General features: G+C 38.0%; 2 protein-coding genes across 3 annotated transcripts in view; one reads left to right on the top strand and one right to left on the bottom strand.

Annotated features, from left to right (window-relative positions):
• The window catches only part of LOC145774040 (kelch-like protein 12), a 42,914-nt gene extending 24,233 nt beyond the window's left edge, over positions 1–18,681 (top strand). For both annotated transcript variants that reach the window (XM_082585177.1, XM_082585176.1), the window contains exons 6-13: positions 3,495–3,589; positions 6,231–6,414; positions 7,704–7,832; positions 8,203–8,273; positions 8,631–8,730; positions 14,170–14,305; positions 15,287–15,340; positions 15,679–18,681. In XM_082585177.1, coding sequence (XP_082441303.1) covers positions 3,495–3,589; positions 6,231–6,414; positions 7,704–7,832; positions 8,203–8,273; positions 8,631–8,730; positions 14,170–14,305; positions 15,287–15,340; positions 15,679–15,784 — 875 coding nt within the window. In that variant the 3' untranslated portion in view covers positions 15,785–18,681. The remainder of the gene's footprint in view (positions 1–3,494; positions 3,590–6,230; positions 6,415–7,703; positions 7,833–8,202; positions 8,274–8,630; positions 8,731–14,169; positions 14,306–15,286; positions 15,341–15,678) is intronic.
• A 637-nt stretch (positions 18,682–19,318) lies between these two features.
• Positions 19,319–19,722, bottom strand: LOC145774552 (uncharacterized). The gene is made up of 2 exons (XM_082585818.1): positions 19,574–19,722; positions 19,319–19,487 (listed from the first exon to the last, which is right to left on the bottom strand). Exons 1-2 carry the CDS (start codon positions 19,720–19,722, stop codon positions 19,319–19,321), a joined length of 318 nt encoding a protein of 105 aa, XP_082441944.1.
• Between the last annotated feature and the right edge of the window lie 8,096 nt (positions 19,723–27,818).

The raw sequence follows: 27,818 nt of genomic DNA, 5'->3' as shown, positions 1-27,818 counted from the left end.
ATTTTTACTTTAAAATGCAATGATTGAACCCTAGTAACTTCCTAAATGCAGTTCAAACAGCTCCTGTAGACCTTGAAATTTGATAATTTGTGGAAGAGAGGGGATGGGAGTTTCACGAAGCATGCTGTAATAGCGCTTGCTGTTTGATGTTAATTTGCATTGTGACATCATCTTGACACATTATTTTGCAACACACAAACTAGTCTCTGAGGAGTTTTTTGTTAGTTGTTCGAGTGTGTTATTGTTCAAAATACTCCCTAACCGTTATCGAAAGATGTAACTAAAAGTCTTTAAAGTCATATTTTTAAGTGGTGAAGAAAGTTGTCAAACCGATAACAGTGAAACAACGACGTTGCTACGGGGTCAATTTAAGAAGTTATAAAGTCATATTTTCTGTTTTAGTTCATAAAATATGACTTCTCATTTTAAATTTAAAATACAATGATTGAACCCTAGTAACTTCGTAAATGTAGTTCAAACAGCTTCTGTAGACATTGAACTTTGATAATTTGAGGGAGGCAATGAGAGTTCTCACGCTGAAGCTGAGTTTCACGAAGCATTGGAAGCAACATTTTCATTATTTTTTGTAGCCTAGTAATAGCGCTTGCTGTTTGATGTTAATTTGCATTGTGACATCATCTTGACACATTATTTTGCAACACACAAACCAGTCTCTGAATATTATAAACACTTGCGTTAGGTCACTAGGTCAGCCAGTGCTGAGATCTTAACTACTAAGTAGCTGGTTACGTGCATTAGACATTTGAATTTTGGCAGTGATTTTCAAGCGAAACCGAAGTTTTTAGTTAGTTGTTCGAGTGTGTTATTGTTCAAAATAGGCCTACATGTAAAAACTTACATAAGATTCATTAACGACGGAGATTAGCATAAATTTGATGCTCTAAAAATAAAGTCATATTTTTCAATTTTTAGGTCATAAAAAAATTGCCCTAGTGAATAGTAATGACTTATTAACTTAACAATGACTGTTGACTTAACAAAGCAGACCAACAAACAATTTTTTAAAAGTTGTTTAGATTTTTCATTGCATTATTTTATATTGATTCAACGTCTTTGTTTGCAGTACAACGTTTAAACATAAGATTATGGTCTGGGATTACAGACATTTGTCTTTGTTTTGATCGCATGTGTCTGTCCCACAATCATTCGATTGGTGACCTATATATATGTAGGCCACGACATTCTGAAGAAGGTGCTCACAAATTGAAATACTTCGTATAATACATGCAAGGCAAGTCGTAGTTGTCATCACAATCGAAAGCGTCTTTCGAGTTTCGAACGATACTCAGCTACCGGTTCAAACAAGTCAGAAAAATACTTCGGTACGAACTGTCAACTGATATTTTTTAATCCGAATGTTCTAGTCTAGACGCTGCGTAGCCGCATCAGCAGTTTACGGAACACATTGTGACTGACAGTTCTTACTAGGGCCATTTTTTATGACCTAAAAATTGAAAAATATGACTTTATCTTTAGAGCATCAAATTTATGCTAATCTCCGTAGTTAATGAATCGTATGTAAGTTTTTACATGTAGGCCTATTTTGAACAATAACACACTCGAACAACTAACAAAAAACTTCGGTTTCGCTTGAAAATCACTGCCAAAATTCAAATGTCTTATCGATTGTGAATTGTGATGACAACTACGACTTGCCTTGCATGTCTTATACGAAGTATTCAGGTCATTTCAATTTGTGAGCACGCTTCTCCAGAATGTCGTGGCCTACATATATATAGGTCACCAATCGAATGAGTGTGGGACAGACGCATGCGATCAAAACAAAGACAAATGTCTGTAATCCCAGACCATAATCTTATGTTTAAACGTTGTACTGCAAACAAAGACGTTGAATCAATATAAAATAATGCAATGAAAAATCTAAACAACTTTTAAAAAATTGTTTGTTGGTCTGCTTTGTTAAGTCAACAGTCATTGTTAAGTTAATAAGTCATTACTATTCACTAGGGCAATTTTTTTATGACCTAAAAATTGAAAAATATGACTTTATTTTTAGAGCATCAAACTTATGCTAATCTCCGTAGTTAATGATTCGTATGTAAGTTTTTACATGTAGGCCTATTTTGAACAATAACACACTCGAACAACTAACTAAAAACTTCGGTTTCGCTTGAAAATCACTGCCAAAATTCAAATGTCTAATGCACGTAACCAGCTACTTAGTAGTTAAGATCTCAGCACTGGCTGACCTAGTGACCTAACGCAAGTGTTTATAATATTCAGAGACTGGTTTGTGTGTTGCAAAATAATGTGTCAAGATGATGTCACAATGCAAATTAACATCGTGAAACTCCCAAAAAGTCATATTTTATGATCTAAAACAGAAAATATGACTTTATTCTCTTAAGCTTCACGATAAACCGTGACGCCACAAAGCAACTACATAAATTATATATGTCACCACCGTTCCGACCGGCTAAACTTTCGCTGCCGTCGCCCACTTTGGCCGTCGTCCACTTGACACGTCGCCCACTTTGGCCGTCGCCCACTTTGGCCGTCGCCCACTTTGGCCGTCGCCCACTTGACACGTCGCCCACTTTGGCCGTCGCCCACTTTGGCCGTCGCCCACTTGTCTCGTCGCCCACCTTGGCCGTCGCCCACTTGACTCGTCGCCCACCTGGTCTCGCCCAAGGTGGCATCGCCCACTTTGTCTCGCCCAGTTGTCGTGTACCGGGAAGGCGGCTAAGATAAAGGAACTGCTTCCCTCCCAGATCTCGTAAGTTAAGGTCTAGTGTGATGAGAACATCTTTTCATTCTCCAAAGCTCAGTAACTGAGTATGGGACTACCTTTACTGTTACAGTGCAAATTTCGAGTCTATACTCTGCCACTTGTGCTGGAAATTCAAAAAATGGCTTTGCCAATATTTTAAAGTGAAACCAGCATTGAGATTTAGGGATCACACTTAGACAATTTAGTTTCTCATTACTAGCAATTTGAAGAAATGTCAACTACATTTAACTTTGAGTTCGAAATAAAATTACATGAGATTCCAGTAATTGCTATAGATTTGCACATTGACAGGCCTGTGAATACGGGGTCTGCTACTATTTGGTGAGTCCGATTCGGTGAGTTCCTAACCTCTAACCCCAAACCCCTAACCCTAAAACGGCAATGATAATTAGGCTACGGTACCCGATAATTTAAAAAAAAATTGAAAAAATCCCCCGTTGGGACCGGACTCACCGAAACGGGCCATTCCGTCCGAAAGCACTGTTCTACGTTTGCATTATGAAGAATGTTGTTTTCTTAAATTTCAGCTAGTCTGACGAATTGCAAAGATACCGGTGCCCCTCTATTTTTTAGCAGTTTTCTGTATTTTTGATTGAATTTAATCTTGCTTTAACTTTCAAATATAAAACTGTTTTCAAACGAAACAAATTCACTAGACTCTCGTGTGTAAACACTGAAGAGTTCTCCAATTCATTCATTGTTTACTGTGTGTAAATGGTAGATGCTACAACACCATCAAGAAAGCAATTTGTGGTCATTGGTGAGCAAGAAATTCGATTGTTCGATGTGTTGAGCTTGACATGGAGAAAACTACCGGTAATTTGTTTAGTTATGTTGAAAGTTTTAAAGATGTGTTTCGTGATATTGCAAGATCCACAAACCACAGAAATATTTTTCTTGTCTTTTTTGCGATAATCACCAAAGGTGCTACTTATGACAGTTTCGCCCCATTCGTCTTTTTAGACGCAGACAAGTGTATTTTTTGCACAAGTAATAACAACTGCAAAGATTTATTTTTTTCGAATAGTAATGGAAAGCTAGTCTTGTAGTGTATTTGACAAGACATTTTTAAAACTGCATTCTGTCCTAGCTCTATTTTTGTGAAAGTATTCAGAATATTTTATGGCTAAAAAGATTTGTAGACTGCGCAAAATCGTTTATGTCAAAATGTCTCTTTTGGTGCATGTATACATGCCTTATATTATTAAATCAAAATATAGTTATTACTATCTGAATTCTTAACAACCTGTTTCACCTCAAACGGATCATCAGAGGGGTCTGAAAAACATCAATAATTCCTGAAAAGATATTAAATATTGTAACTGTAATTTAATCTGCAAAAAACCTTTAAATCTGTAATTCCTGAAAAGATATTAAATATTATAACCGTAATTCAATCTGCAAAAAAACCCTCAGAATTACAAAGGGCCACCTTCATCCATTATCACAAAGCCTCAATTGCAACGTTCAGATGATATTGAAACCAAGCAGACTGATGCCAACACTTGTGACATCACAAAGAAGCAAAATGCAATACCGATGGAGTAAGAGAGATGCCTTATATTATTAGTGCACTGGAAAAAAACATGTCTGATAGTTGGATGTTGCGGTTAAGAAATTGCAACTCCGTTCGTAGGATCAAGGATGACAAGGAAAATTAAAGATGCCGAACTGCCTCGCGTCTCTGAATGAATTGTAGTATTTTTTTGTTTTGGCTGTCCGGTAACCGACGCCTGAGATAGAAATTTGAGAACTTGACGAATATCACACGAGCTGCACCGGTGCTGAATTGTTCATCTGATTGTCGTTCCGTGAACTGTTACGACTCCATTAATGAGTTGTATATTTTGGGCTTTCAAATGGAAATTCGGTCATATAAAAAGTTGCATTTGCTGGACTGAAATGTGATTAATTATTGTCATTAAAATACAACATTAAATTGTGCAAATTAGTTATTTTTGTCATCAAATTGTTCATAAAATTATAAGTTGACTGGGACTTCTGGGAGCCTAACTGTATTTTTAGAAGCAGTGCTGCCAGGTATGTTTTTTATATTTTTTGTACTAAAATTCGTATCATCACAACTAGCCTACTTTACTTCTGTAGCTTTAATTTTTTGTACAAATTGTTACAATTACTGTATAATTGCTTAATTCTCTTTCTGCTTAATTCGCTTTTAAATACAATTTTTTTGCATTTTTATCACTTTGGCAATCTTTTTGGTGAAATAATAATTGCATTTACGTAAATCGCCAAAAATTTATTTTATTTGTAACTTTTGTAAAACCTTTGGAAATTGAAACTGGAATTGATGGATCAAAGTTTACTTGAACAGAAGAAGTATGTCTGTATTCTATTATATTTCATTATATCTCTATATTTTTATTTACTTTTTTGTGAATCTGCATTTTGCATGGTCACACTGAGTCGGTTTTCTGTAATTTTTGCTTTGTTGAGCCTTTCATGACATCACAAGTAGGTTTATGAATGGGAGACTCTCAAAGTAAAAAGTTCAGGAGACTTGTCAATTTTTGTGTGTTGTAAAATTTAAATTGCCCTTGTTATGTGAAGAAAGGGGCGTTCTTCCCGGCTATCAGCACAAGGCTGAGCACTCGCTAGTACAGCGAGCAGCTGGTGCGATACTGACGAGCCCAGCCTCATGGGCGAAACACGGTGTCTATCGCTGTCAATTCTTGCTACAAATCGGCTGCCGAGAAACATATTGCCCTTGTTATGTTATACAGTACTTGCAAGTGTTGAGTGTAGGCTTAGTTTTACAAATTACAACCGACGAAATAATTTTTTTTCACTTTCTTTTCTAGGTTTGGTGGCTGTGCATGTTTAAGATTGTCTGTTCCAAACGAACAGATTTATTTTCGTACAAGTTAGTTCAATCATAAACAGCTAAAAATCGATTTCGATCTTCTAGTTGCTAGCTGATCGAAGTCGATTTTTAGCTGTTTATGATTGAACTGACTTGTGTGAAAGTAAATTCGTTTGTATTACAAGACATGTAACCGAGTCATTCACATCAAGCATTGTTGTGGGTTTGACACTTGTCAGAAGATATTTCACTCTCTTGATTGTTTTCGAAACACTGTTTTATCGATGCAAATTTTAAACCTTTTGGTTTTGTCATCTTCTCCTTTTGTTGGTGTCAAATTTGTGTTGTTTATTTTATTGTTCTCTACATGTTTACGCCGGCAATGAAAAATAAATTGAATTGAATTGACTCCACTAGGAATGAATCGTTGTGACGGCAATTCGTTTGATCAATCAAACTAACTGTTGGCCACAGATATTGAAGATAATTTTTTTGTTCTTTTTGTTTGAAATACAACCTGGAAAATGTTGGTAAACAAAAAAATATTGCTAATAAAGTCATACGATTTGTGTAAAAAACGTTCCAATTGAAAAAAATATATCAAAAGTCTAAATTTGAAATATTCTTCGTTAGGATCTTCCAGGAGATGTGTCATCTGCATGTGTTGTGACGTACAAAGAACACTTGTACGTCATTGGTGGGTTAGCTGATCCCACGTTAATTCAGCGACTAAACTTAGTGGAAGACGAATCTGAATGGGAGAGCTTCAGTCGGACGTTAGATGAGAGATTGAAATCCAAAGCAGTTTTATTAAATGGTGAGGATTTTCTAACCTCTCAATCTGAATTTTTCTTTACAGTGCATATTTGTGGTGATGTACCAACCTCCAGTCTTCACTAACCATCATAACATACAGTATACTGCGACAAGAGCGCTGGTACGACGTTCGAAAGGACGTTGTTTTTACACCGATCACTCTTTTCGTGCCCGAAAGCACGTGGTTGTGTTGTGTCATTGGTAAACAAAACATGCACTTAAAGATAAAGGATATGCCTGAAGGTTAACACCAAGATTGGCTGTTTTGCGAATCTTGACTTACTGGCCAATAGCCTGGTTGCAACACGAAATGACAATGTATCATTACAGTACAGTTTCTTTGAAATGTGTAGTATGGGTCGCGGAGCCTTGAAAAAACTGGGTCACGAATGGGTTAGGGTTACGACACTGAAACTATACATTTGTATAGGCTAACTGTTAAAATTGTAAAATTCCTCGCTCGTTTCGCTTGCTCAATTCAGTTTTGTTGCTCAAGTTGGCCACGCAGGGGTTTAACAGTGGATTTAAAGAATAACAATTACTTAGCCTACATCCCCCCTCAAAAACTAAAAAAAGTAATGCATTATTCTGAATTAAACGCAGTACTCACTTAACGAGTTAAACAATTAAATCGACCTATTTCAGTAAAGACTATGAGTTGAGATAAAATGTGCCTTGATTAGCCTGTGCGGAAAGGTGGGGCCACATATTGCAAAGTTTTATCTACCGATACTGGAAGTTTTTTTTTTCCGTAAAACGTTGATGATGACAACTTGAAGTACCTGAGGTGAACCTTTTGTTCAAACATTGGGGTGATGGTAACAAACTGATGCTTTTTTATTCAACACATCATAACACATATACTAACTAAAATTAAAATCAGTGAAGATCTGGACAAATAAATCAATATACAGTAGAACTACAAAAAACATTCTACTATTAAAAACATTCTATTGTACTGTAATTATTGTATTATTATAAACACAGAAAACATTTTATTATAGTTTGCTGCAAGTGTTGTGTTGAGTATTTTCAGGGACTTTTAGACAGAATGTGTTGCACTGGCGTTTGTTGTGTTTATAAACAGTTTGTTCAACGACACGAAAGTGGCTGAAAACACTGGCTTGAAAAGGCTGGCTTAAGTAGAAATGCAATCAAGATTTCAATATGTTTAAGTAATTGACTGTTCATTTGTTTTGTAAAAAAAAGCTTGTTAGCTTTAGTGGGCCCACAAGCCCCACATAGCTACTGTTTTTGTCGTGAGCTATAACGTCTTTTGTTAACATTAAGATAAATTCATCATATGTGGTGGAACGTATGACGATGGTAAATCAGTGGAAATGTTTAATCCTCGTTCACGAGGTCGTAAATATCTCCCGCCGATGAGTTACCCAAGTCACTCGTGTGTGATATTTAAAGGTGAGCAATAGCAAGAGTATGCATTTTTGTGTATTTAATGTCACAAGAAATAATAATATAAAACTTTTTGTCAGAACATATATCGCAGTATATCGAAATCTTCTCAGCATCTATAAAGCCTTTATCAGGGAATTGATACAATATAAGTGGCAGAAATAGTTTGCTTAATGACTGTATAGCTGTTAACATCACACGACACCAGTTTTTTGGTTTTGTGGACTCCATCTTTCCAAACATGGCTTATGTTATCAACCGTTCTCTAGACGAAATATAATGGTTCTGGAGTCCCCATCTACTAAGGAATTGCATCAGTTAAATTCATTTAAAAAATAATTAAACAAAACGTCAGTGTTTACATTTTGCTTCACAGGTTTTGTTTACAAAGTTGGCCTCGGTAGTCGTCTTGGTGGTGTTGCTATGCGTACACTTGGCTCAATTGAGGTAGGCTAACAGTTTGTGTGGTTCAATGAAATGCAGGATTGTGTAACTTTAAAGTCAAGTAGACGATAGGCAAGGAGCCAAACTTCTTGACCACTTTCAAATAAAGTCTACTTAGTGTCTGCCGAGACACAGCCGCGTACTTTCAACGGGTGCCGAATGTAACTTTGAAAACCCTTTGAATGTCGGTCAAACGCTTTTACCACTTGACCAGCCAATGTAATAACAAGGATTTGCATCCAATCCACACGACGCACTTTACAATACAGACAGTCGATATTTCGTTCAATAAGTTGGTTTTAATTAGGCAACAATTCTTACATCAGTTTATTAGAAACTATAATTATTTTCTATTGGTAGGTTTTTCTATCGGACAACGAATCTTGGGAGGCAATGAGGCTGGATCATATGTTTGATTGCTGCGTTGCTGTTGCAACAAGTTCGGAATTATATTTGCTTCGTAAGTGAACACCTGATTCATTATTTATACATGTTGATCTTCATCCATATCTACGATAATACTTCCAGATCATCGGAATCATCAAGCTTTCATGATAACGGCCTATTGACTGCATGATCTTAGGCCGGTAACTCCCTTTTTCAATGTAATGAAGCCGGTGGTATAATCAGTGGCTATCAACAGTCTATGATTTTGTATTCTACAAACTTCTTGAAGGTAACTAGCTAACTGACTATAAGCATCAAGAAATACGGAGCGAATAAAAGCAATAGTGTGGAAAACAACAAACAGAAGGAAAACAAATTACATTAGGAAAAGGCAACTACATAACCACAAAAGAATTTGCAGCACAGGGTACGTGATACATCTAGTAAATGTTGAGGAGAATGGAGGCGCCCCGCAATTAATTTTTCGTTTAAATTTGGATTGTAGCCTATCGTTAACAGCTCTTCCTGAATTTTTATGTCAAATTGGGATTTTCCTTTGCGTAAAATTTTAAATAAGTCAGTAGAGAATTTTCGATCTGTACAAAAAGAACACTCCATGATGGTCTTTGATGGCGTTTTTTTTTAAGTTTTTAAAGTTCAGATGCTCCCATACTCTCTTGGTCAAATATCTCGTGGACATACCGATGTACGTCAATGCCGAATCACACGGACATGTAAAACTGTATACGATATTTGAGCAGAGAGACGCAGGGTTCCCACGCAGTCGGGAAAGTAGGGAAAAAGTAGGGAATTTGAAAACCCGTTTTCCAGACCGGGAAAAAGTCGGGAATTATGTGAAACCTCCTCATGGTATTGAAAAAGTATGGAAAACCTTGATGACTAAATTGTAGATAAAAAATCATGCGATATGGACTGGATTAAACCGGATACAATACCGTCCTTGTCAGCTGGATCAGCTGTTAAAATAAATCACTACTGCACCAAGCGGTTTTTTTGAGTTTGGGTTCTTAGGTCAATCCATCCAGCAGGGTTTTACTGATTTAATTGATCACAATTACAGAAGTGTCTACCGTTGTTCAGACGTGGAGTGCTGGTAAGCTAGGCCTAGGTTAATACCTGATGTTCAGTGACTATGTGGTCAGATGGTAGGAGAACTAACCCAACTACGTGTGGTAGGCACTTTAACATTACCCACTGGTCGAAGAGGTACGCAATCATGCGTGACATGTTCATTCGCGATTCAGCTGATTTCAGTCATGTGACTCGTGACGTGATATTCTGATCAAAAATTTTGATACAAAGAAATTTAACTGAATGCTTCACCACAACCACCGTTGCCTAATGGTTAGGGCAGAGGAGTATAGTAATTTCGATTTCGTGGGTTCGATTCCCACCCTCTGCTAATATTATTTTTTCTTCTGCAACTGAACTGAGTGCAAGAGGGATCTTAATGGTAGCCACTTTAACAAGTCGAAATTGTGACTAAAACACAAATATTGATTGAACATGTCACGCATGATTGCGTACCTCTTCGACCAGTGGGTAATGTTAAAGTGCCTACCACTACGTGTAGGCTAGTTCAGGGCTTCCCAAACTTTTTTGCTCAGGATCCCTTTTAATCTTCTAAAATTTTCCGCGACCCTTTACGTTAAAAGGATAAACAATGCAAAATATACGTTTTCTGATAGGATTTATTGAAAGGCTTAATTTAAACGAAAACTAACAACAAGCTATTCGTACTCGAAGTCACTACTTGTAGCCTGCTGGAAACAAGATCAAAAAGTAAACACATTTGTTCAGTGTGATGGACTGATGGGTGCGACTGTTCTCTGCTACAAAGCAAGCCTAGCCTTGGTCTGATGTTTGTCAATGCTGGTTTCAAGGCAGTTTCAATGTTACTTACGCTGGAACGGTATTTTATCAACGTTGAAAACACTGACACACACATAGCCTACATGGAGATTAACGGCAGGAGTGCGGTTACTGCTAAGCCATATAATGGTGAATATTCCGCTCTAACGTTCGGCTAAGCCAAAAAGTGTGAAACTTTTTTCCAGAAAATTCAAGCCACAACTTAAAATCAAAAGATAGATCTGCAAATTTTTCCAGGGATTTTAAAAAAGAGGTGTTCGGTAGTTTGTTTTTGCATACACGTAGACCTATAGCCTACATATTACATAACCATTTATCTGGACTTGGGAATCCGCTGTTAAAAATAATAATTTTGGCGCTTAAAGGGATACTAAAGGAAAAACCTGACTTGGCGATTTTCCACGTTCTTTCTGTTTAACATGCTACCATAAAACGATTTTCAATAAAATTTTGCCCCATTGCGGTCTGACCACCATTGCGCGCGTGCTTTTGTCAGAGCTTTCAAAACGAGGTTGGGCTTGAGCAACGAAGCGTGCGACTGTACAGTGTACAGTCTGCGTCACTAGAGACTAGCAATCAACTGATCTCGTAATAATTGTTACTGCGGGCGATTTGACTGTAGGCTATGTATCTATGTACAATTGTACATCAAAATATCAGACAGTTTGCTCAAAACATCAGATGTGGTAACGTGGCCTTTGTTATTGCTGTCTATAGTGACGTATTCTCGAGCAGTGTTTGCACTTTTTGGTTATTTTGAAAAATATAAAAATAAATGAAACATTGGACTTTGGGCCTTGCCAGCGCCATTGAAAACATTTTTTTTTCGGTAATTTTTCTTGAAATGTGTTCTTGAATGTTCAGTTCACGCATTTTAATGCTTAATTCCCGTTTGAAATTTTCATTTAGTATAGGCCTTTAAATGATTTTGTGCTTCAGTGTTTAAATGTTCTGTGATTCAGTGTTCAGTAGTTGCTAGTAGTGTGAATTTTAATTGTTTTGGTTTGGCTTATGGCAGGTTGCCACGACCTATTTAATGAAGCTTTGAATTGTAATTTCAGTATAAATGTGACAGTTTATCCCGACTGGTTTCAGTTTGGGTCTTTTGAAAAAAACAAAACAGTTTTTTGTTCAAACAGGAATCTTCTGACAATATTATTTGATTCGGATGTAATAGAGTTCGGATATACAATTTTAAACCTATGCTATGCATGATTGTGTTTAGAAATAATACAGCACAGAAATTTTCATTGATTTAGCACTGTTAATGCGCAATTTAGATCGAAATTAGGTAGGGAATTTTTAAAATTTAGTATTGAATTAGTATTGAAAAAGTAGGGAATTTGTTTATAAAAAATGTGTGGGAACCCTGGAGACGAAGGCGTCGGGGACTTTAGTTAAAAATACGAACTAAATTTGAATGTTTTGTAAATGGGAAAAACGTCCACATCAAATTTACTTTTTATAAACTGCCCGATTTTACGAGCAAACGTTTTAGATTCCCAAGCAATTCCTCATGTTTAACTCATTTTCAGCCTTTTCTTTTTGGTTGGAATTCTCGGAGATAAAGCGATTCAATATTTTCTCAAAGTATAAATTTGGATAACCATTATTATAGAACATTTGTTTTAATTTTCTGTTTCAATATTAAAAAGAGCATCATTACAACTAATCATTTTAGCCCGAGCTAATAGGCACAATATCAAACCACATTTCCATTTCGATAGGCATAGTACATACATCAAATTTCAAGAACAAACCAGTATGGGTTGGTTTGCGCCAAACCCAAGTATCAAATCCAGTGGCAAATCCAACTTTAATACTAGAAATTAGAAATAGATAATTAGTATTTCTTTTAAAAAATATTTTTCTTATAGGCTTGAAAAGGTCCCTCTCCCCCAGAAAATTTTAGCAATTTCAATTTTGCTTCGGTCACTTTTTGTGTATTTTTAAGCCCAACAATGTTGTTTGATCAAGATGTACAATTTGCATTTGAAGGTATGGGTCAAGGTATCAGTCATTGCAAGCGTACTGGTTATGGGACAGAATGTTTCATTGTAATCGTAAATCTCAAAGTCACACACCCTTAAGTTTGTGAAACAAATCTAATCATCGAAATATTCCGACAAACCAATTAGTTGGAATCTTAGTTGAATTTGAAGCATATTTTCCTCTGAAATTACGATAAAAGTATTTGCGTCACACATTGCGGTAGGCAGGAGACTACTAATGGAATGACTGACCGGTCGTTCGTAGTAGTTGTTTTTAGCTCTGTTTGTCTAAATGCGCAATTGTACATGGCGATGGCAAATCCAAGTTAAGAGTAATTTTTCAATCGTAGACGTATAGCAAAGTTGAGAGATGTACCCCACTTCTGGAGGTTTGTATAACTTATTCATTGAACAAAAAATAAAATAGCGATGAGATGTAAAAACGAAATAATACTCGAAATGTGTGAATCATTCATTGTTTCATTTATGCTTTTTTCTTCGTTTCTGCTTGTTGCAAGTAATGCAATCAATTTATGCTTTTTTATACCGACAATTTAAATTGTAGAAACATCTCATCTCAGTTGAAACGTCCTCCCCGATAGGTCAATTGGTTTGCGCGTGACTTCTGAAACGAAGAACCTTCAATATCAAGCGGCGCTGGTTCGACTCTCGGGATGTTCGCTTGAGCAACGCACGTTAAGAACTGCTCTCCATTCAACAGCATCCAACGGATGGAATAATTTCTCGGCAACAAGACTCCAACAATCGGAAACTTCACTCTGCCAATCTCGGTAACCGGGCCTGGGTCAGTGGTTCAAAGCCTCTACAAGTATGCGAAACTGCCAGGATTAAGCTCTGCAAGAAGCTTTCCCAGTCTGAGGATAAAGACTCAATAAATCAATCAATCAACTCTGCTACTACTAACTCACCGAGTCTCATCCACCTACGGACCGTGCAGGAAAGGGTTGGTAGCTTGCTACATTTCCACAAATTTATTCAAGTTTTTATGAATCCATGTAAGAAGCGCCAAGTTGTTACTTGTTTTGCTTCTTCTAATCCTCGCTTCTTGTAAAAACAAATCCCAATTCAATAAACCATTTCACGCATCTTTTTTTAACGTGATGTTTTTTTGTTAGTTTTAGATTTCTGATGTAAATACTGAATTAGCACAATCTTTTCAATTTAATAAATAACCAATTTAAGTTATTTTGGCAGCCGATTGTAGCATCGAATAGACAGCGATAGACACGTGTTTCGCCCATGAGGCTGGGCTCATCAGTATCGCACCGTATTCTTGCCACTTGAGTAATCGACCGCCGCTTTACCAGTCAGTTTAACTCTTATCTTTGTGGAAAGAAAGAGCCAACAAAACCAGCAGGTGCCTGGGGTGGGTTATGCCTGGGGTGGGTTATCACAACGTTTAATTGGAGGTCTTTATGGCTAGCGTGGAAGCTACACCGTTCTGGTTAGCGAAGCGTTACTGCTGCTCGCTGTGCTAGTGAGTAATCAGCCTTGTGCTGATAGCCGGGAAGAACGCCTTTCTTCAAATAACCAATTGTTGGAATATTTCCCTTTTATTTTTAGTTTCATGTAACAAACATTTGATGCTTTGATATCTTTCAATGCAGAGTACCAGAGTCAGGAAATACTGTCATTCAACATCCATTCCAAAAAATTGAACAAGACAGGTATTATGATGGACTCTAACGTAATTGGCTCTTTCGACGCCATTGAAATGGAAGGGAAGATTTATGGTTTCGGCAGGTTGGTTCTAGAAGTTTGTTTTTGTGATCAACATGATCTAGTATTCACTTGGGCAGCTATAAAAGACAACATAGTGAAAGTTTTTTGCCTTGTTGACAGCTTATGAAATGTCCACAATCTAGTTTTAAGGGTGATACTATGAGCGGTTTTCAGCTAAGTAAAAAACAAAAATCATCACCAGGTCAAAATTTTTGTTTCAGCCCAGATCAGTGGTTTTCAACCAGAGTTCCGCGGAACCCTAAGGTTCCGCGAGTAAGTCTAGGGGTTCCGCAAGTTCACATTCAAATCCGAGAGTCTATTTTATTATCATATGCGTATTGTTTAATATGCAATTTTTCGAGCACAATTGCTGTCTGTGGAAGATGAACTTCGTGTGTGTCTATCAAACACAGGACCCAATATTGAAGACTTGTGCAAGAAACACCGAGTTTCTCATTGAAATTTCTATGAGAATAAATGTAATTTTTTACAGTTTGTATTTTTATTGTAGGCCTACATAAATAAATCTAAACATGAGTATTGAGTATTTTAATTTAATTTTCTTAATCAAACAATCTTTTTGCATCAGGCAATTAAATTATTGAACAGGGTTTCCTCGAGCTTTTGGAATGTTTCATTGGGTCCCGTTCCACCAAAAAGGTTGAAAACCACTGGCCCAGATATTAGTTTATCAATATTTCATTGAAATTTTAACAGATTTTGATTTGTTGAGCTGCGATCGCAATGTATTTGTTGTATCATTCAAGAAACTTACGAGAATTACGTCTGTGTGGCCTAAGGAATTCCTTTCAGCAGCCTAATATTTTTACATTTGAATATTTATATTACTTTATTTGAATAATCTGAAGATGCTATTACTATAGCGAAGTCGATTCTAAAGAAATTACGCTAAGAGGTTGGATTGTTGTGCAAATGCCAACATTTGATAAATGCAAAATAGCAGTACCATCAAGAAAAACTTAAAACTTTTGCTATTTTCAGAATCCCCGATGCGGAGGACACGTCATCTGAGTCCACAACGGCGACAACGCCAAAGTGAGCGATGAATCGTGATATTTAGAATTACTTAGGAATGCCTTCGTAAACCAAGTTTTGGATCTTGCGAGATTTAATAGTTTTTGTCTATTATCGAGTTCATAAGTGGTGTTGAACCTGCTTGCCCGCATTAAACTATTAAAGTGGCGGAATTACAAAATGACTATTAAAAATTACGACAAATCGTCTGGTTAATACAATTTAGCGGTTTGCATTTGAACAGTCGCCACAACTTTAGGTTATCAAGATACTTTGGGTTTTTTGCCGCATTATATCATGCAGGACATACGAAACGTCTATTATAATATCTCGAATCTAATGACCTTATCACTGCCTAGATATCACCGATACAAACTGACGGAATACGACATTTCGGGTGAATCAAAGAAGGAAATATGGAGCGGTGATTTAGATTTGGAGTCTTCAGTTATTACAGCTATATGAGTTAGATTGAACTTTTTAAATAATATTTCGATAAATTGCCAGTTCCATTTCACTAAACTACTCTTCATCAACTTCAGTTGCTGAATAGTATGCTGGTATATGCAATTTGTAGTATTGTTGTTATTATTTATTTGCATCAGACAAGAATGACCATATTCAAATAAAAAATAAATAACTTACAGTTGCACACAAACAGTAACGGCCCAAAAGTAGCCAGAAAAGAATTCAGCACAATCCATATTCCAGTATTTTGGATTAATGTTTTACATCGTAAATTTGTATATCTTTATTCTTCATACATACAGTATCCACGCTATCTTTTTTATCTCACATCCCTGACTAGTAGCCTATTGCATTTCCATGTTGTCACGCTAAGCTAATTATTACACGAATATTGGAAACCTCTTTGGAATATTTTATTCTGCAGCGATAAAGTATCCACCACCATTACACATTGTGATTTTAGATATCCACACCTTTTTTGTCCGCTTTCCAACGTTAGGGTTTATTTCATAGATTAATTCGCAAACTATTCGACTTGATCGCTGCGTAACCCAACGCTTGAATATATAGTTGATATGAAGTAACTTGTAATGAGCCACTTTTATCAACAATACCGTGCTAGTGTATGCAGTTCAAAACTAGATTTGCAGAGGGCAAAGGTTAAATGGTCAGTACCTTTGCCTCAACGTACTTTCATTGCAGGCTTACATGCCATTCAGGATTTAGCATTTTCCAGCAGTAGGCAATGGAACTTTGTAACTTTATGGACGATGTGATCTGAAATCACTTGACAGTTTTCTTTTTGAATGTAGCAAATGCTCGTTAAATTTCGGGAAATCTATGTATGGCGATGTTAATTAGAGGGAAACCTTTTTGCGTTATAGCATCCTCGTATAGTTCTGCAATTTGTAACAAAGAATTTTACTAATTCTAGTTTAGTTAAAGTTTAATTCCCATGTTTTAACCCGAAAAGTGTCGTGAATCCTGTTGACGTATGTTAATTGACCAATGCTGAAGGTGATGTTTGAGTTCTGTTTTTATACCTTATTATGACATGGAAGTCTTTCAAGTGTGACGTTTTGTACCACACCAACCAGTCGTTATTTTTATGCTCAATCCATTGCTTCCGCGTTTGCAGCATATTCTTCGGTAGCCACTTTAACAAGTAGAAATTCTGCCACTGCGATTGACTACAATGCAAGCGCCAACCAATCAGAACATGTTATAAGAGGCTACCGTCCAATTGTGACCCTTCTAACACTCAGCCAGATAGTTAATGCTTGTTTTGAACTTTATTTGGTAATTACAGAAGAAAAAAGAGCTATAGCAGTGGTGGGAATCGAACCCGCGTCAATGAGATAGCTACTTTCTAGCCCTAACCCCTAAGCCGACCAGCTGACAGAAAATCCATCACTTGATTTGCTTTGTATCATCTTCTTTTCGCTCTTTTTCACGTCATAGAAAACGTAGCTTATGATTGGTTGGCGGTGCATTCTAGTCAATTGCAGTGGCAAAATTTTTCCTTGTTAAAGTGGCTACCATATTCTTCAGTTCACGTCGTCAAGTGTTGCGTTGCAACCGTAACAAGTGTATGCAGAAATGAGTTTCTTGAAAGCTTAATTTATCGTGAACAAACTAAAAGTTAAGCCTGTTTCAGCAAGAAAACCGTCATCATGTCAGCTTGCTTTTACCATTCCCGCCAAGTAAAGGTCGCTGTCTCATGTTTGATTCTCACTGTCAGTATTTTAATGTTTTCTTTTCAGAGCTAACTCGGTGCTTCGTTGAACAATCATGCGACTGTCTCGCTGTTTCTTTGCATTACGAAATTTTGAAGCAGTTTTGATATTTATTGTAATTTTCAATCATGATTTTACTCACCCTAGTTACATAGAAGCAATAAACTATGAACAATTTGATTGGTCTCTTAATTTCCCACCACGAGTTTTATTTCTATCATTCAGGATGAAGTTAAGGAGACCAGTCACGGCAGCTCCTCTTTTAACAGATTTCCACTGGAAGGGCAATGTTATCAGTGATTGTTATAGCTGGTGGGGGGATTCACCTCCCAGACCCTTCAGCTCGTTGCTGACTTTTCTTATGTATAATTCACACGGCAAACTGTGTTATTTTGATTTTTTTCCAACTTTTTCTATTAGAGTATCAACGTTCATTGGAAATCCGACATGAAAATATTACTTCAGTTTTGCTTGCAGGCCCATGAAATACATTGTCAGTGTATTGATGTGCTGGTGCCAGGGGTGTAACCAGCATTCGTGGGGGGAGGGGGCTGGGCAATTAAGCATTATTGCACATGTCTGAGACCCGGCAACGAGTTGACGAAGGTAAATCACAATTAAAAATTATATAAAAAAACTAAACAGTGTGTATTCTGAGACTACTTTCAGCCTAAATCAACAACAAAACTCTGTCAAATGTTGCTGTAACAGAGAGTGAAAAGTTTATTTTAAGTATTTCGAGAAGGGAGAAGTTTCCTCCCTTAACTACACCCCTGGCTGGTGCCGAAGTACCATCAGTTTCTTCAGTGATGCTGTCAGATTCATTTCTTACATTGCCAGATTTCTGAATTAAATTTTTGTGGTGTCTCTACACTTTAATCTTGTTGTAAAATGATTTGATCTGACATCGCTACACGAGATAATTCTGAATATTTTTGACTTGGATCTTCACGAGAAGATGAAATTCGAACTTGGAATCACACTTTTTTTTGACAAGATTTCTAGAATCGTACTTTGTTGATATTCGGTTTCTTTGTTTATTTTTTATTTTTCAAAATTTTCTTTTGTAATTTCGAAATATTTTATGTTCTTTCGCTTTGAAGCGAAATTATTTGTCCTAACTTTCTTTCGATTCGTTGATAAATAAACTCTTTGTCTCTGATATACAAACGGATATTGACTGACTGTGCAGAAAGCCTTGAAAGTCGAAATTGGCAGGGGTGGGCAGTAGCGCGCTACTTTTTCGGTAAAAGTAGCGGTAGCGGCTCTACTTTTTAGTTCGAGTGGCGGCGCTATTTTTTTCCAGGGTAGCGGAAGAGGCGCTACTTTTTTTCAGTCGAACTCCCGCTACTTTTTAATTTAAAGTGCAACTGCACGATCGAATTAACATTGGCTAGAATCCATTGCCAAGACGTCCGGTACGGGTAGGAAAACTTACTTCCTTACAATTGTGGCCCACAGCCAAGAAACCGACCTTTTTCCCACGCTCTTTAGCGCTTCTCTCTCACGCTACCTGGAAGTGGTAAACTCGTCTACGCCACCTAGCGATATGAGGTCACTTGTAGTCGAACTTAATGGAGACTAAACTAGACGCGATAGGTAAATGCGCAAATTTACAAGGTATCTATAATGAAGACGCATCTTTCAGCCAGGATATTATACAAATTTAGTTGTTGATGCCTGTGTGCTAGAAGTGGTTTGCGATGCCCATCGCCGAAGGCTAGTTTCGTAGATTGGAACCGGCAAACTTAGTTATATCGAAAAGATTTTGTATTGTACAATAATGCTTCAACAATCATTGGGGCTGTTTTCTGAATCCAGCATAATCCCCATCGTCGCTAGGGTATTTTCTGCGAATAAAAGAGACAATGCAGGATGGCAGCACAACTCTGTTCGACTTGGCCAGAACTTCTCCATCCAATAGCCACTCCAGCACGTGCCTATAAGCGACCAGCCTGAATTGCCTGAGAGACAGCTTCGTTAAGTATGAATGGAACAATTACGCAACTAGCTTTTGAAAGGCTGTTGAACAGTAAACAAGATTACTCACGCATTTAACAGCTTTCCATTGCGTAGTTTGGGCTTGTCATCTTTTTCCCAATTCTTCCTGTCAACCCCGAAGAAGGTTTGTAGGACTGCTGGATTGACCAGTGCATGGAAGTCGTCCAACAGAGTGATGCAAGAGGTGCTCTCCGCCATGCCATTGAGCACCCCAACACACTGCTGGATTTCATGGCAGCAAACACATTCCTTCGCACCCAACACAACACAACGGGTAGGCTACAACAACACCACTCCATCGTAAGGCGGTTTTCCGGAGAGTCTCGTCTTCCAGCATTAACCTAAACAATGTTTGTCCATTCCATTTACGGACTTGATGAGCAAACTTGCACCACTTAATTCGCAAACGTTGATCGTTAGGGAAGGCAAAAAATGTCACCTTGCAACCAGGAACAGATTTTGTGTGACAGATGGAGCAAATTTTCACCATTTTAAATATTTAGCTCAGAACTACAATAATTAAGAAGCGAAGTTGCTAGAGACATGTTTTCTTTAAAAGTTCATTTTTCCAAGAGATACATTTGAACGAAAGACTTGAAACTTACAAAAATGTTACATAACATTGGTTAAGACGTACCTCGCATGCTTTCCTTATGTGCCTATGACAGCTTTGGTCAGTCTCTTAAACCAACAATCTCAATGAACAAGACAACAGACCTGGCTTATTTTTCAAACTAGAGATTGCAAAGAGCCTATAGCCTACTACTTGCTTTCACATAAAAAGCACGTGCCACAAGATCGAAGCAACGAAAAAAAAAACTCTTCCCTCTAAGACGAAGACAACCAAAGGACTTGCAAAACCGATAGTCGCTCCGAGGTCTGACTACAACTGACGTCATAACCCGCGTGTTGCGCAATGCAATCCGCCATTGTAGAAACGTGGCCAAAAATACAAGCGCGTGGAAAACCATAGTTTTGATAATTATTATTGAGATAAATATAGCCTTAACAAGTAAGGGCTAGGTTGGTATTTATATATTGAAACATGCTCTTTCAGATAAAGTGAGGTCAAAGTCATCCTGCAGTTGCACTTTAAAGTGAGAAAATACTTGTTTTTGGCAACACAGGCGTGGTCAAGCAGCTATATAATCGGTTTGGTTGTAAAGTTTCGGTCTTTTCGGCGAATATCTCCGTGTGATGAAGCCTATCTGCCAGGCTTTAGACATTCTCCAAGGCGTATTACGGAGTCTTGCTTCCAACCATCACAATTTGCGCGAAGAAGTTGACCGAGATCAGTGATCTTGTGACCTGTGAGGAGTTGAGCGTGAAAGTCAACTCCTCAACAGTCAACGACATGAAATGCGTTATGGCATCATGTCTTCATCCCTGCTTCAAGACGTCGACTACGTTTCCACAGATGATGCTGACGCACTGCGAGAAAAAGTCAAGACAGATGTAATTCGACTGCTGCGGGAGACATCAAGCCAGGTTGATACCGAAAAGAGTGACACCAATACCAGTCATGTCTCTGTTATAGTCGTCATTTTATTTACGTTGAATATATGTAACTCGTGACCAGCGTCACTACATAATCACCGTTCAGCGTTTTCTGGTACAGACGTTGGAATTGATTACCACCGCACTGCGCGTGTAATCAATTGAGCGTTCTGTACCACGTTCCTCAGTTGATTGTTTTGCGTTTCTTTCTTACTATATATTGCGTTGATTTTATACACTGAATCAGTAAGTAACAAACCAGCTCAGTGGCCGAGTGGTTTCGCCTTCGGCTCTGGTGCTGGTAGATCTGAGATCGATTCCAGGTCGGGTCAAACCGAAGACTTTAAAAAAAACGGTACCGATTGTGTTCTATCCTGCATAGCGCAGTGAGAATGAGTCGGGTAATAATGTGATAACATCTTAAACCTGATATGAATTAAAAATGAGCCCTGTCGCTAAAAGACCTTAGCTGTTGTAGAGCGACAATAAATAAAACCATAACATTATTATTATTATTAGTAAGTAACAAGAGGTAAATGGTTTTCTCACTTGTTGGCTAACGCTACAATTATTACTGTTGTGTCTGCCTAGCCTGCTTTACACAACTTGATAGTTCAGATTTAACATAGCACTTGTATTTGCGTGGCGGAACAAAGAATCCAAACAGCGAGACACGAGTCATTTATATACTAGCACGTTACGGGTTTCCAATACAGATTATGTAAATACACAGACACTACATCTCTTTCCTTTTCAGAATCAAACACTATTTCGAAATGTAGTCAACAGATCAAGAATTAAACATAACAGTTCTGGCTAAACACAACACAGTAAATTACATAACAAAGTCTTTAAACCGTTGCGGTGGTTTGATGTTGCGGTGCGGCCTGGTTAAAATAACAGCGTCAGTAAGGTTATCAGGCGAAACATTTTGTTCAGGTATTACATCAGTTGAGTCAGAGAAAGCCTCAGTCGAGACATTATGTCTCGAAGACACATCAGTGGTTGGGTCATTGTTTGAATCATGAAATTTCTTAACATGGGTTACGTTTCTTTTATACTTTGCGTCATCATTTTCAACAATCACACAATTACCATGTTTCTCTGTGACAATAAACGGATCTTTACGAAAGGTAGTAGAAAGTTTATCACGGCCATGTTGTTTCAATAGTACAGTGTCACCAGGTTTAATATCAGCTTGAACTGCACCACGTCTAAGATCAGCATATAACTTTCCCTTTTCCTTCATTTCTGAATCTCTGTCACGAACAGATTTAGAATCATGGTCATAAGAACGATCAATGCATGGTAACTTAGTACGCAATTTTCGTTTGAACAACAATTCGGCTGGACTAACTCCAGTCGTTGAGTGTGGTGTAGAGCGATACATAAGTAAATACGAATACAATTCATTTTTCCAGTTTTTACCTTCAGCTTGTGCAATTTTAATGCGTTTAAGCAATGAGCGATTTTGAATTTCAACTTCTCCGTTGGCTTGAGGCCACAATGGAGTTACTCTACGATGCAATATTCCACATTCGCTCAAAAATGAATGAAATTCGTTGCTAATAAATTGCGGACCATTATCAGAAGTTATTGAACAAGGTAAACCATGCGTTGCAAACATTTTCTTTAAACTTCCAATCACTTTTTCAGTAGTAACTGTTTTCATAACATCAATTTCAAAGTAACGACTAAAATAATCGATCACAACAAAAACATAATCACCAGAAGGCAGAGGTCCCATTAAATCAATAGCAAGATCTTGCCAGGGTCCTTCCGGCAATTCGGTACGTTTCATGGGTTCAGGAGATACAGGTTTTGAAACAAGTTGACACCCAAAACAATTTTTACAAAAACGATCGACATCTTTGTCTATGCCAGGCCACCATACTTTAGTTCGAAGACGTCTCTTCATGACAACGATACCAGGATGGCCCTCGTAAGCTAACGTAAGAACATGTTGTCTCAATGTTTTTGGAATCACAATACGTGTACCTCGTAATAGAAGACGGCCAATGACAGCTAATTCACTTCGAACTGTTAGATAAGATTTACATTCAAGTTCACACCAGTCGTTCGAAAGAATGCAATCCATGACATTGCGCAACTCAAAATCAGCGTTTGTTGCACGCTCGATGTCACGTGTGCTCATGGCAATAGGCGTCGCTTCTTTTGCTACAAATTTCACATACTCATGCGTGTCATCAACGTGTTTGCACAGCGCTTTTGAAGAAAATAAGCGAGATAAGCAATCGGCAATGTTTTGCCTCCCTGGGATATACTTCACTTCATATTGATAAGGCATTAATCTTAAAATCCAGCGTTCCATTCTAGCATTCGGCTTGGAGCGGGGAGTGAAAATGAATTTTAACGGTTTATGATCTGTTAATAAATCAAAACTGCTCCCATACAAATAAACGTGAAATCTTTCGCATGCCCACACAATAGCTAAAGCTTCTTTTTCAGTTTGTGAATATTTACGTTCAATTTCAGTTAAAGTACGGCTAGCATAACTAATAACATAATTTTTTCCATTTTGGTTTTGCACCAGCACTCCAGCTAAACCATAAGGACTAGCATCAGCAATTACTTGAGTTTTAGCATGTTTGTCATAATAACCCAAAGTTACACAATTGCACAATAAAGATTTTAGCTTTTCAAAAGATTGCTGTTGAGCTTTACCCCAATGAAAATCAACACTTTTACGAGTTAACATACGAAGCGGTTCCGACACCGTGGCTAAATCAGGTATAAATCTAGCATTATAATTCACCAGTCCTAAAAAACTTCTTACTTCAGCGGCGTTTTCTGGTGCTCTTGCTTCCTTAACAGCTTCAACTTTTGCCTCTTCCGGGTCAATTCCTTTAGACGACAGCACATGTCCCATAAATACAAGTTTGTCTTTGTTGAATTCGCACTTTTCTTTGTTCAGCGTGAACCCACTATCTCGAATTCTTTCAAGTACCTTCTCGAGTCTTCGGTCATGCTCCTCTTGAGTCGACCCGTACACGATAATGTCATCAAGAATATTCTTGACTCCTGTACAACCTTGTAGCGTTTGTTGCATTACTCGTTGGTACATCTCCGGAGCACAACTAACTCCAAACATCAGTCTCTTGTATCGATATAATCCTTCATGCGTCACAAATGTAGTAATATTTCTAGAACTAGGTTGTAATTCAATTTGGTGATACGCCCATTTGACATCTAGTTTAGTGAATACCTTGCTTTGGTTCATGTCATGCAGCACTTCTTCAATGGTAGGCATCGGGTGACGTTCTCTTCTGACAGCTTTGTTAGCTTGGCGCATATCGACACATAAACGGATGTCTCCATTTTGCTTGGGCACGATCATTGCAGGTGAAACCCAAGTTGACGGTTCTTCAACTTTTTCGATGATGTCAAGGTCTTCCAACTGTTTTAATTTTTCTGCTAACTTGTCCCGAAGGTTAAATGGTATTCGTCTTACAGGTTGACACACAGGCTTAACATTTTTATCAACAGGTATTGTTAATTGAAAGTCTTTTAATTTTCCCACACCATCGAAACATGACTGATATTTATTCAAAAACGAAGGACTTTTAGTTACAGCATTTAGTTCACAATCAAATTTAATTATTTGTAACTCTGTGGCTGTTTTCAATCCTAGCAGCGGTTGCCCTTTTCCTTCGATCACTACAAATTCGACATTTTTCAGTGCTTTTTTTGTTGTTTCAACGTCTGCAGTGAAAATTCCTGCTATTTTCAAAGGTGCATCACTTCCATAAGCGTAGATTGTTTTGTCAGAAAGATGGCTTTTGCACTTAATGCGCTGTTTTTTCAAATCTTCCCACAGTGCACGATCAATTACATTACATGTAGCTCCCGAGTCGATAATCATTGAAATATTGATTCCACCAACATTTACCGAAACTTTTCCAGTATTGTAACTACATACATTAAAGATATAGTCCAACTCACCATCAGCATTTCGTTTTACTTGTCTGATGTTATTTTTCCGGTTCGTTCTGTTGCTTCCATTCGTCGGGTTCTTTTCCACGTGGCTGGTTCCAACAGATTTTGTTCTGCAGCAGCTTGCAAAATGACCCATTTTATTGCATTTTCTGCATTCTTTTCCTTGCGCTGGACAATTCCTGTCGCTGCTTTTGTGACCTTCCCTTCCGCATCGGTAACATCGGAATCGAGATTGATAGCTTTTCTTAACTGATTTAAACGTCGAGATTTTGTTGACTTCCTGACTGTATGATCTTGATTGAATTTCTGACACTTCGAATGCCAAGGCCAATTCTCTTAACGTTTTTAGATTCAAGTCACTTCCTTTTTCTAGGAGTCGGCGTCGTAACGCATCCGATCTACATTTTTCCACGACTTGATCACGAATTTGATCATCCATGTCTTCAAAACTGCACGTTTCTGCTTTTTGTTTTAATCGAGTTATAAATTGTTCTACACTTTCTTCCTCTTTTTGAAATAGAGATCTAAATACATGGCGTTCAAACGGGACATTGTTTAACGGCGTAAAATAATTAGTTAGTGTTTGAACAGCAGCTTCATAGCTGTTCAATTCCCCTTCAAAGGTAAAGAAAATGTCCTGCACTGCCATTCCAGCACAATGCAGCAGCAGAGCTCGCTTTCTAGAAGCATTCGTGACATTCTTTCCTTCAGCATACAACTCAAAAGCTCGTTTCCATCTGGTCCATCGCGTGCTTGCTCCAGGACTTTCACAGTCAAAAGGTTGTAAATCAAACGTAGGTATCTCCATTCTTTTCTGAGTATTATCCTACTATCCTCGTCGCCAGAATTGTTGTTCGAATTCGATAGTTTGGGCACAGATTATGTAAATACACAGACACTACAATTACTGTTTATTTTATATTTAACGTCTGGAAATACAACAGTCTCCGACGATGAATTTTTCGGTGTGTTGGCGCCATCCCGTGAAACGTCGGTGCCGAAGGAAACAGCAATTGTGGACGCCTTTTTTTCGGGCAGGAGCAAGTCCTTGAGCTTTTCGAATACTGAGTTAAAACACCTGTTCATTAAATACAGCACCCCCATTCCTTCCAGTGCTGTGGTGGAGAGACTTTTCTCTGTTGGAAAAGATGTGCTTAAGCCAAAGCGGGCAAGATATACTGACTCTCATTTTGAAATGCTCGTGTTTTTGAAAAATGCGTATTTCCCTGAGGATGTGTTTTCTATAACGACGTTAAAATGACAGCGTAAACGAATGATGACATTCGTTTTCAAGGTCATTTTTGCGTCGCTAGGGAATTGAATAGTGTTCCTTGTGTCATTTTAGACAAAAGTAGCGGTAGCGCGCTGCTTTGCTCCGAGTAGCGGGTAGCGCGCTACTTTTGTAAATTGGTAGCGGGTAGCGGTAGCGCGCGCTATTTTGGTCCAAGTAGCGGGTAGCGCGCTACTTTGAAAGTAGCGGGTAGCGCGCTACTTTGAACGTAGCGGGTGCCCACCTCTGGAAATTGGTGCCAGCAAATAAGTGCGAACAAAACTAACTGATATGATTGTGATTAAACAAGATAGTATTAATTTTACTAAACTTAGGCCTATATTTCTTTGAATAAAGGTGTCTTTGTTATTCGAATATTGTCGTACGAACTTCATGTCTATAGCCTACTTTAGAACAGTAATTTTAAACCGGTGTTCCGTGAAAGATCGTCAGGTGTTTCACAAGAAATTTATTAGTTTGGCTAGTGTTGCATTGCATGGAACACCAGTCGAAAATTTAAATCACAAGAGCTTAATTTGTGTTTGTCTTTCTGCAGTTAGCTCAGTCGTTACTCGCCCGGCTCACAATCAAGCGGCGCTGGTTTGACTCTCGGAGTGTGCGCTTGAGCAACGCATTTCAGGACTGCTCTCCATTCAGCGGCACCTAGTGAATGGAATAATTCCCCGGCAACAACACTTCAACAACCGGAAAGCTTCACTCTGCCAATCTCGGTAACTGGTCCTGCTTCAAGAGCTTCTACCTACAAGTATGCGAAACTACCAGGAATAACCAACCAAGGATAAAGATTCAAAACCAAACCAGTTATGCCCGAATATCAACTTTGGGCTCATCTGAACCGGCTCAGGTATCGTACTGAGAAAAATTGAATGAATTGTTGTTGTGCTGTTTATTTTATTGGATCGCCATTATAAAATTTTATTTGTTGTTTGGTTCACAAGATTATTTTGATACATAAAATGTTCGGTGGCTCAAAAAAGGTTGAAAACACTACTTTACAAGATAATAAAAGGGAAATTCGCTCTGATGCATTACAATTGCAAATTTTATGAGCCCATCTGGAAATACGGACTTAAAGTTGGTACCGTAGGCTAGGCTACAATCAAGCAGGCACTTTGACGCCAATGAGTTGAGCTGTGAAGACTAACAGCCAGTGGCGTAGCCAAGAGGGGGTTTCAACTAGGGACACGGAATACCGGGACGACTCACTTTACTGATTGTTCTTGCGGTGTGGACAGCTGGAGGGTTACTGCGAAAATAAAATTTGGCAAAACTGCAAAACGTTTTCTTTGCTTTTACATAAATTCATTCTCATCAAATGAAATGCTATATTTTGCTTGAAATTTTGGGTGCTAGAACATCGGCAGAACCTTACTGCAGCAGTGTAAAGCTACGTACCTTTAACAAGTAGCGTGAAGTCTACCGTTGACTTATCATGCATTTAATAGTATAAAACAAACACGATACGGTACTGGTATTTCCATACATTTATTTTGGCAATAAACACTTTGTACACTTTATGACAATTCACAAACTCTACACCTGGACCTGG

Source organism: Aplidium turbinatum, chromosome 7 (assembly GCF_918807975.1).
Source record: "Aplidium turbinatum chromosome 7, kaAplTurb1.1, whole genome shotgun sequence".
Classification (NCBI taxonomy): domain Eukaryota; kingdom Metazoa; phylum Chordata; class Ascidiacea; order Aplousobranchia; family Polyclinidae; genus Aplidium; species Aplidium turbinatum.
This window is presented reverse-complemented; position numbering and strand designations above follow the sequence as displayed.

What these genes read in the sequence shown, in the direction of transcription:
- LOC145774552 (XM_082585818.1), bottom strand. Translation starts at nt 19,722, where the DNA reads ATGGCGGAGAGCACCTCTTGCATCACTCTGTTGGACGACTTCCATGCA. An exon ending in AATGGAAAGCTGTTAAATGC is followed by an intron (nt 19,488 to 19,573) that starts GTGAGTAATCTT and finishes GCTGTCTCTCAG; the next exon opens with GCAATTCAGGCTGGTCGCTT.